The 10818-nt window shown below is 42.4% G+C and overlaps 1 protein-coding gene across 1 annotated transcript; it reads right to left on the bottom strand.

Annotated features, from left to right (window-relative positions):
- Positions 1–6484: 6484 nt before the first annotated feature.
- On the bottom strand, positions 6485–7676 carry LOC133576990 (uncharacterized). The gene is made up of 2 exons (XM_061930448.2): positions 7515–7676; positions 6485–7374 (listed from the first exon to the last, which is right to left on the bottom strand). The coding sequence occupies exon 2, from the start codon at positions 7362–7364 to the stop codon at positions 6705–6707; it is 660 nt and encodes a 219-aa protein (XP_061786432.1). The 5' UTR covers positions 7365–7374; positions 7515–7676; the 3' UTR covers positions 6485–6704.
- Between the last annotated feature and the right edge of the window lie 3142 nt (positions 7677–10818).

Below are 10818 nucleotides of genomic sequence, written 5' to 3'. Positions count from 1 at the left end.
CAAATTTGTTTTAAACGGGTATCGTGGCCCTCTTGTGTCCAAAACTAGAAATTGCACCCTTTTAATTTCACAAAAAGGGGCATATTTTTTGTTCACTACCTTAATGTAGGAACTAAACATGATTTAATTTTGCCATATTGCATAACTGAAGTTATCTATGAATTGATTAACGTGGACTTATTCGGGTGTTTTTGATTAATTGATTGAAACTTGTATTAGTAAATTGCACAGTACAGTACATCCATCCATCCATCCATTTTCTACCGCTTATTCCCTTTTGGGGGCGCTGGAGCCTATCTCAGCTACAATCGGGCGGAAGGCGGGGTACACCCTGGACAAGTCGCCACCTCATCGCAGGGCCAACACAGATAGACAGACAACATTCACACTCACATCCACACACTATGGCCAATTTTTACAATTGACCAATAATTGAATGGTAACATCCATCCATCCATTTTCTACCGCTTATTCCCTTTGGGGTCGCGGGGGGCGCTGGAGCCTATCTCAGCTACAATCAGGCGGAAGGCGGTGTACACCCTGGACAAGTCGCTTCACGGTTAGTGCATCTGCCTCACAATACGAAAGTCCTGAGTAGTCTTGGGTTCAATCCCAGGCTCGGGATCTTTCTGTGTGGAGTTTGCATGTCCTCCCCGTGACTGCGTGGGTTCCCTCCGGGTACTCCGGCTTCCTCCCACCTCCAAAGACATGCACCTGGGGATAAGTTGATTGGCAACACTAAATTGGCCCTAGTGTGTGAATGTGAGTGTGAATGTTGTCTGTCTATCTGTGTTGGCCCTGCGATGAGGGGGCCCGAATAAGTTTTTCAACTTGTTTAAGTCGGGGTCCACGTAAATCAATTCATGGTACACATATATACCATCAGCATAATACAGTCATCACACAAGTTAATCATCGGAGTATATACATTGAATTATTTACATTATTTACAATCCGGGGTGTGGGATGAGGAGGGTTTGGTTGATAACAGCATACTTCAGTCATAATCACCAGAACCCCTTCAATCCAGCACATATCACCCCTGTTCTGCAGCAACTCCACTGGCTACCCATCAAACATCGTATCCACTTTAAAATAATTCTCCTCACTTTCAAAGCCATCCATAACCTCTCCCAGTCATATCTCTCTGACCTGATCCATATCGCCACGCCCTCACGTTCCCTAAGATCCTCTTCATCCATCCATCTCACTGTCCCTTTATTTAAAGTGTCCACCACGGGTGCCCGAGCTTTCAGCCGCTATGCCCCACATATTTGGAACTCTTTACCACCAGACCTTCGTAACTTAGATTCAATATCCCTCTTCAAATCAAGACTCAAAACACACCTATTCCTGACTGCTTATTCGTTGTAATCATCTTTTCTTTGTTGTTGTTTTTTATCCAATTTGATTTTATTGTTTTGATTTTGTACGGTGTCCTTGAGTGCCCAGAAAGGCGGCTAATAAATAAAATGTATTATTATTATTATCAACAATTGCATCATCAGAGAAATGGGCATTGAAACAGTGCAGGTCTGACTTGGTAGGATATGTACAGCGAGCAGAGAACATAGTGAGTTCAGATAGCATAAGAACAAGTATACATTAGAAATACATTTGATTATTTACAATCCGGGGATGTGGAAAGGGGAGGGTGTTAGTCAAGGGTTGAAGTTGCCTGGAGGTGTTGTTTTAGTGCGGTTTTGAAGGAGCATAGAGATGCACTTACTTTTACACCTGTTGGGAATGCATTCCATATTGATGTGGCATAGAAGGAGAATGAGTTAAGACCTTTGTTTGATCGGAATCTGGGTTTAACGTGGTTTGTGGAACTCCCCCTGGTGTTGTGGTTATGGCGGTCATTTACGTTAAGGAAGTAGTTTGACATGTACTTCGGTATCAGGGAGGTGTAGCGGATTTTATAGACCAGGCTCAGTGCAAGTTGTTTTACTCTGTCCTCCACCCTGAGCCAGCCCACTTTGGAGAAGTGGGTTGGAGTGAGGTGTGATCTGGGGTGGAGGTCTAGAAGTAATCTGACTAACTTGTCCTGGGATGTTTGGAGTCTAGATTTGAGGGTTTTGGAGGTGCTAGGGTACCAGGAGGTGTATGCATAATCGAAAAAGGGTTGAACTTATTGGGGTGTTACCATTTAGTGGTCAATTGTACGGAATATGTACTGTACTGTGCAATCTACTAATAAAAGTCTCAATCAATCAAATCTTAGCAGGTTTGAAAATTAACTTTTTCTTTATGTGTCTCAAGCTGCTGCATCTCCTATCCGAGCACACATAAACAAATATTAAATTAAGAGTCTCCCTTTAACATTAATGGGTTTTCACATACACTGGGAGAAGAAACCAATTCCGCAAAGATTTTATTAATTTATTTTCAAATCCAATAACATAAACTTGAAGTGATTAACACATGACTGAGTTCATATTCAAGAGTAAACAATGTGTTTTATAATTAAACTGGCTCAAACTAACACGCACAAGAACACCAATACAACAACGTATCCCACCAGACATCCTCCATACCGTATCAGCTACAACATTATGACACAATCAAATGGGATCCAATACAAGGGCGTTTAAAAAAATAAAATACAATTACAAAGGATAAGAGACACGTGTCCTTCATCCATCCATTTTCTTCTGCAGTTTCAGTTGGGGTGCCTCAAATTCCACAATCCCACCTCCTCTAGTTCCTCTGGGCTGTGAGACATGGTCCCTGCGATGTGTCCGAAAATGGATGTCCGACTCTGAATCCCTCCTGGATGATCCCTCCAAGTGTGAGTAATATTTCAAGACGTGATAACCACATACTAATACAGCCAGTGGTGATGAGAGTTTATAGTAAAACATGTAGAAAAGTGTAAGAGATCTTGGTCCAATGTGCTTACGTGTCTGCCAAGTGCATGTTTGTGAAAGGGGATTTGGTCACGTCAACAAGACTGCACTGCGAGGTGGGCGGCTCGATCCAAATATCGATATCAAAAGGTATTGGATGATGATGCCATCGATATTTTTCGGTTTATTTTATTATTATTTATACATATGTTCAAATATGTATTTATAAGGGCTGTCAAAAATAGAGTAAACTCATGAGATTAATGACAGAAAAAAATATTGCGTTAATCATGTACAGACGCAGATTAATCAAGCAATTAAATGGACCTTACATGTTATTTTACCGTAACCGTGGATGGTTACCTGAAAGGGCGTTACACGGTCAGTACAAAGATGAGTGAAGAGACTCCGACTATTGTGCTCGAAACAGTGATTCTCAAACTGTGGTACGTGGGCTCCATCTATAGTGGTATGCCAAAGAATCACTTAATTAAATATTCAAACAGTGTTACTGTTCAAACTGTGTGTAATGTGGCCAACCATATTGAATATACTTGTTAAATAAAACCTCCGCCTTGTTTTTAATGACTATTTAGGCTTACTACGCGACTGTATTTTCATGTAGGTCGTTATCGTGGTGCTTGGAGAGCCACGTGTTTTCTGAGGTGGTACTTGGTGAAAAAAGTTTGAGAACCATCCATCCATCTTCTTCCGCTTATCCGAGGTCGGGTCGCGGGGGCAGCAGCTTAAGCAGGGAAGCCCAGACTTCCCTCTCCCCAGCCACTTCGTCCAGCTCCTCCCGGGGGATCCCGAGGCGTTCCCAGGCCAGCCGGGAGAGATAGTCTTCCCAGCGTGTCCTGGGTCTTCCCCGTGTCCTCCTACCGGTCGGACGTGCCCGAAACACCTTCCTAGGGAGGCGTTCGGGTGGCATCCTGACCAGATGCCCGAACCACCTCATCTGGCTCCTCTCCATGTGGAGGAGCAGCGGCTTTACTTTGAGCTCCCCCCGAATGACAGAGCTTCTCACCCTATCTCTAAGGGAGAGCCCCGCCACCCGGCGGAGGAAACTCATTTCGGCCGCTTGTACCCGTGATCTTGTCCTTTCGGTCATGACCCAAAGCTCATGACCATAGGTGAGGATGGGAACGTAGATCGACCGGTAAATCGAGAGCTTTGCCTTCCGGCTCAGCTCCTTCTTCACCACAACGGATCGATACAGCGTCCGCATTACTGAAGACGCCGCACCGATCCGCCTGTCGATCTCACGATCCACTCTTCCCCCACTCGTGAACAAGACTCCGAGGTACTTGAACTCCTCCACTTGGGGCAAGATCTCCTCCCCAACCCGGAGATGGCACTCCACCCTTTTCCGGGAGAGAACCATGGACTCGGACTTGGAGGTGCTGATTCCCATCCCAGTCGCTTCACACTCGGCTGCGAACCGATCCAGCGAGAGCTGAAGATCTTGGCCAGAGGAAGCCATCAGGACCACATCATCTGCAAATAGCAGAGACCTAATCCTGCAGCCACCAAACAGCAGGATTAGTTTGAGAACCACTGTTGTAAAAAACACCCTGACTGGACTTTAGATACAACGTTAATTATTGAACATCTATCACCATAGAAGGCATACTGAAATAGATATGCATATTATTGGCAATTTATCATGTGCAAGGCTACCAACTACCAAAAAATAAATTCAAGAGTACACGTTGGAACTTTAAGGATGTATGAAATGATTTAGGAAATGGTTAAGGATCTAAGAATGTGGAAATGTTACTAATGCCGTACCTTATTATCTTACATGTACTGTATTGGGGCCCCCGCTTATAAGCTATTACAGCTTCCTGGGAGTTTCCCCTTTACAAAGCACTTACAAATCATATACAATTGTTAAGTGTATGGACTTTTATAATGTTTTGTAAATAAAGAGACAGGATCATGCCGTGCTTTCAAGTAAAACATCAAACAAAATCTGTGTGACATTCTTACAATAAAATGGCATGTGTGTCCAAGTATTGGGCTCTTTTTAAAGTTTAAATTATGCAAGCAAGTGATGAATTGTAATCCAAATATAAAATTGGGGATTAATTCGACTAAAAATGTTATCATTTGACAGCACTGATATTTATGTTGTTTACAATGTCAGGGAATAAGTTCTCTACACGGACTTGAATAAGAGCCAATAGCAGTTTTTGCTTTTGTTGTCTTATTGCACTCAATTGTACATAATAAAATTGATACAATGTATTATTTTGTTTATATTGTTGAATTAAATGTTAATTTGTTCCACCTATAGGTGTGTCAATACAACTATACAGGTAAAAGCCAGTAAATTAGAATATTTTGAAAAACTTGATTTATTTCAGTAATTGCATTCAAAAGGTGTAACTTGTACATTATATTTATTCATTGCACACAGACTGATGCATTCAAATGTTTATTTCATTTAATTTTGATGATTTGAAGTGGCAACAAATGAAAATCCAAAATTCCGTGTGTCACAAAATTAGAATATTACTTAAGGCTAATACAAAAAAGGGATTTTTAGAAATGTTGGCCAACTGAAAAGTATGAAAATGAAAAATATGAGCATGTACAATACTCAATACTTGGTTGGAGCTCCTTTTGCCTCAATTACTGCGTTAATGCGGCGTGGCATGGAGTCGATGAGTTTCTGGCACTGCTCAGGTGTTATGAGAGCCCAGGTTGCTCTGATAGTGGCCTTCAACTCTTCTGCGATTTTGGGTCTGAGTGGACCGACACCAGCAGATGACATGGCACCCCAAACCATCACCCAACCATGCAAATTTTGCATTTCCTTTGGAAATCGAGGTCCCAGAGTCTGGAGGAAGACAGGAGAGGCACAGGATCCACGTTGCCTGAAGTCTAGTGTAAAGTTTCCACCATCAGTGATGGTTTGGGGTGCCATGTCATCTGCTGGTGTCGGTCCACTCTGTTTCCTGAGATCCAGGGTCAACGCAGCCGTCTACCAGCAAGTTTTAGAGCACTTCATGCTTCCTGCTGCTGACCTGCTCTATGGAGATGGAGATTTCAAGTTCCAACAGGACTTGGCGCCTGCACACAGCGCAAAATCTACCCGTGCCTGGTTTACGGACCATGGTATTTCTGTTCTAAATTGGCCCGCCAACTCCCCTGACCTTAGCCCCATAGAAAATCTGTGGGGTATTGTGAAAAGGAAGATGCAGAATGCCAGACCCAAAAACGCAGAAGAGTTGAAGGTCACTATCAGAGCAACCTGGGCTCTCATAACACCTGAGCAGTGCCAGAAACTCATCGACTCCATGCTACGCCGCATTAACGCAGTAATTGAGGCAAAAGGAGCTCCAACCAAGTATTGAGTATTGTACATGCTCATATTTTCCATTTTCATACTTTTCAGTTGGCCAACATTTCTAAAAATCCCTTTTTTGTATTAGCCTTAAGTAATATTCTAATTTTGTGACACACGGAATTTTGGATTTTCATTTGTTGCCACTTCAAATCATCAAAATTAAATGAAATAAACATTTGAATGCATCAGTCTGTGTGCAATGAATAAATATAATGTACAAGTTACACCTTTTGAATGCAATTACTGAAATAAATCAAGTTTTTCAAAATATTCTAATTTACTGGCTTTTACCTGTATTTGCGTGTTTGCCTAAATTATTCTTGCTGTAATCATGATCGACAAAGGAAAGGTAAACATCACAAAATCATTCGATGATCTTGAAAAACGTCCGAGTAAAAAGTATCGGCGATATTGTCTGGTATTATATCGATGCCGATGACTGTGGTATCGCCCACCTCCAATGCACAGTGACAATACGGTCAGGACTCTTCAGCGGTCGGCTAGTTGGCGTCGTCCGCTTTAACAAGAGGCCCACACAAGTCTCTCTTCTCCAGCATGGAATAGTCAAGCAGCGGAACGTCGCAGCCGGTGAATTCCAGTTTGTTGGGACTGGTGCAGATGCTGAAGTCTAGTTTCTTGGTAGCATCGCCCCCGAGTTCCTGCACCTTGAGCCGAGCTGGGCTCTTGACACTACCCGGGGGCCGGCCAGGACTCACCTTATACCCCGCAGCTCTGGTTGTACCCACAGGCCTGCCGGGGCTGGTTTTAAAACCGGCGGCCCTTGTGGTCCCGGGTGGACGTCCAGTACTGGTGCGGTAGCCTGCTAACTTCGTGGTCCCCAATGGTCTGCCTCTCTTCCCCGACTTCACTTTAGCTGTGTTTTTCTTGGCGCCTGCAGCCGCCTCCGTATTGGTTCTCAGCGACTGAAGATGAAAGGGATTCTGGGTATCGTGGAACTGACCTGGCATCATCATCCCCTTGTGCATGCTCTGTGGCAAAGGGGCCAAGCCTGCGAGTGACAGGTGCAACCCAGACGTTGTTGGGTAGAACTTGTTCGATTGGAGGCTGTATAGATCAAAACAGCTTGCAGGGTGAGAGTCCTCTGCAGGGCCACTCATACAGTAGTCGCTGCTGCCGCCACAGGTCACGTGATGCATCATTTTCGGTTTTCTGTGGGGTGTGTAGCAAAAAAAAACACAAGCACCAATGTTACACACTGACTGAGTATTGCCACGTAATGTCGATGGAACGTAGTGAATTAGCTGATATAACAATGTGCATTTTTTTTACAAAAACAACATTAACCGTACCTCAGTCGATGGAGGACAATACGCGAGAAAAGGGTAATGTCGTATGGTCAACAACTGACATGTCTGCAAACTACGCCCAGGTGTCCGCCATTGGAAGGGAGCGACGTTCGCATCTCTTTTATTCCTTCAGGCTGTGGGCGAGAAGATGAGACAGGAAGCCATTTTTGCCTAAAAAAAATCAATGGAACAAGATGCGTTAACCACGCATGCGCGTAAATCTGACTTCCGGAGTGGAAGAAGAACGAAGAGTTCCATCAAAACGTTCCATTGTATTTAAACCAACTCATTTACGATCATAATTAAACGTTTCTCCTTATGGTTATAGACGAAAAGTGAAATTAATAGAAAAGGAATTCTACAGCATGTATAAGAGTAACATAAAGGCACTGTATCAACTACAGAAAAGAGCTACAAGGATTATTCCATACTTGCCAACCCTCCCGAATTTTCCGGGAGACTCCCGAAATTCAGCGCCTCTCCCGAAAAACTCCCGGGGACAAATATTCTCCCGAAAATCTTCCGATTTTCAGCCGGAGCTGGAAGCCACGCCCCCTTCAGCTCCATGCGGACCTGAGTGAGGACAGCCTTTTTTCATGGAGGACAACAGGGTGACAAGAACTAAATCATCCACACTAGAGATAAATTGTATTATTATGTTTATTTTACCTAAAAATAAATATATTTATTAATCAAAAAAATAAATAAATAAATACATTTTTACTATATTTTGCTAAAAACATCAAAATTAATTGTATTTTTATTTGTATTTTTTTCGTGACTCCTTATTACATCCAGCCATAGAATTATACATTAAAATAAACATATTTGAAATAATTGATTTTAAATTATCATAATAATTCATTTAAAATGACCATACTTAATTATTAAAATAATTGCTTGTTTATCAACAACTTTAGCATTTTATTTATTACATTTTGAAACTCTCAGAAGCCAAGTTATGTTATATTCCTTAATATTTATTTATGCAAGTTTGAAGTATCAATTATCTAAACACAGTTTTGTTTGCCTATTTTCAGGATGTAGATCTCTCTCTCTCTCTCTCTCTCTCTCTCTCTCTCTCTCTCTCTCTCTCTCTCTCTCTCTCTCTCTCTCTCTCTCTCTCTCTCTCTCTCTCTCTCTCTCTCTCTCTCTCTCTCTCTCTCTCTCTCTCTCTCTCTCTCTCTCTCTCTCTCTCTCTCTCTCTCTCTCTCTCTCTCTCTCTATATACAGGTAAAAGCCAGTTAATTAGAATATTTTGAAAAACTTGATTTATTTCAGTAATTGCATTCAAAAGGTGTAACTTGTACATTATATTTATTCATTGCACACAGACTGATGCATTCAAATGTTTATTTCATTTAATTTTGATGATTTGAAGTGGCAACAAATGAAAATCCAAAATTCCGTGTGTCACAAAATTAGAATATTACTTAAGGCTAAAACAAAAAAGGGATTTTTAGAAATGTTGGCCAACTGAAAAGTATGAAAATGAAAAATATGAGCATGTACAATACTCAATACTTGGTTGGAGCTCCTTTTGCCTCAATTACTGCGTTAATGCGGCGTGGCATGGAGTCGATGAGTTTCTGGCACTGCTCAGGTGTTATGAGAGCCCAGGTTGCTCTGATAGTGGCCTTCAACTCTTCTGCGTTTTTGGGTCTGGCATTCTGCATCTTCCTTTTCACAATACCCCACAGATTTTCTATGGGGCTAAGGTCAGGGGAGTTGGCGGGCCAATTTAGAACAGAAATACCATGGTCCGTAAACCAGGCACGGGTAGATTTTGCGCTGTGTGCAGGCGCCAAGTCCTGTTGGAACTTGAAATCTCCATCTCCATAGAGCAGGTCAGCAGCAGGAAGCATGAAGTGCTCTAAAACTTGCTGGTAGACGGCTGCGTTGACCCTGGATCTCAGGAAACAGAGTGGACCGACACCAGCAGATGACATGGCACCCCAAACCATCACTGATGGTGGAAACTTTACACTAGACTTCAGGCAACGTGGATCCTGTGCCTCTCCTGTCTTCCTCCAGACTCTGGGACCTCGATTTCCAAAGGAAATGCAAAATTTGCTTTCGTCAGAAAACATGACTTTGGACCACTCAGCAGCAGTCCAGCTGGTGTCGGTCCACTCTGTTTCCTGAGATCCAGGGTCAACGCAGCCGTCTACCAGCAAGTTTTAGAGCACTTCATGCTTCCTGCTGCTGACCTGCTCTATGGAGATGGAGATTTCAAGTTCCAACAGGACTTGGCGCCTGCACACAGCGCAAAATCTACCCGTGCCTGGTTTACGGACCATGGTATTTCTGTTCTAAATTGGCCCGCCAACTCCCCTGACCTTAGCCCCATAGAAAATCTGTGGGGTATTGTGAAAAGGAAGATGCAGAATGCCAGACCCAAAAACGCAGAAGAGTTGAAGGCCACTATCAGAGCAACCTGGGCTCTCATAACACCTGAGCAGTGCCAGAAACTCATCGACTCCATGCCACGCCGCATTAACGCAGTAATTGAGGCAAAAGGAGCTGCAACCAAGTATTGAGTATTGTACATGCTCATATTTTTCATTTTCATACTTTTCAGTTGGCCAACATTTCTAAAAATCCCTTTTTTGTATTAGCCTTAAGTAATATTCTAATTTTGTGACACACGGAATTTTGGATTTTCATTTGTTGCCACTTCAAATCATCAAAATTAAATGAAATAAACATTTGAATGCATCAGTCTGTGTGCAATGAATAAATATAATGTACAAGTTACACCTTTTGAATGCAATTACTGAAATAAGTAAAGTTTTTCAAAATATTCTAATTTACTGGCTTTTACCTGTATTTCCAGGCTCCTTCTCAACATTTGTGCTTGAGAGATTTTTCATGTTGACTTCCATCATTGGATTTAATTAAAATCTGTTAGAGATCATTCAAGAAGCAGGAATGTATCTGACCCTGCTCTTCTTTAGATAAGGACAAGTCTACTATTTGTCAAGTATTTAGACCAGTGGTTCTTAACCTGGGTTCGATGGAACCCTAGGGGTTCGGTGAGTCGGGCTCAGGGGTTCGGCGTAGGTCAAAACACACCCGACTCATCGTGTAAATAAAAACTTCTCCCAATCGGCGTATTACGGATACGGCAACAGCAGAAGTCAGACTGATTTGCAGGTGTGTATTTTGTTGTGAGTTTATGCACTGTGTTGGTTTTGTTGTTTGAACAAGGTGATGTTCATGCACGCTTCATTTTGTGCACCAGTAAAAAAACAACCTGGTAACACTTTAGTATGGGGAACATATTCACCATTAGTTGCTTATTAAC

This window comes from Nerophis lumbriciformis, linkage group LG36, assembly GCF_033978685.3.
Source record: "Nerophis lumbriciformis linkage group LG36, RoL_Nlum_v2.1, whole genome shotgun sequence".
NCBI lineage: Eukaryota > Metazoa > Chordata > Actinopteri > Syngnathiformes > Syngnathidae > Nerophis > Nerophis lumbriciformis.
The sequence above is the reverse complement of the archived record's forward strand: the minus strand, read 5'-3'. Positions and strand labels throughout refer to the sequence as shown.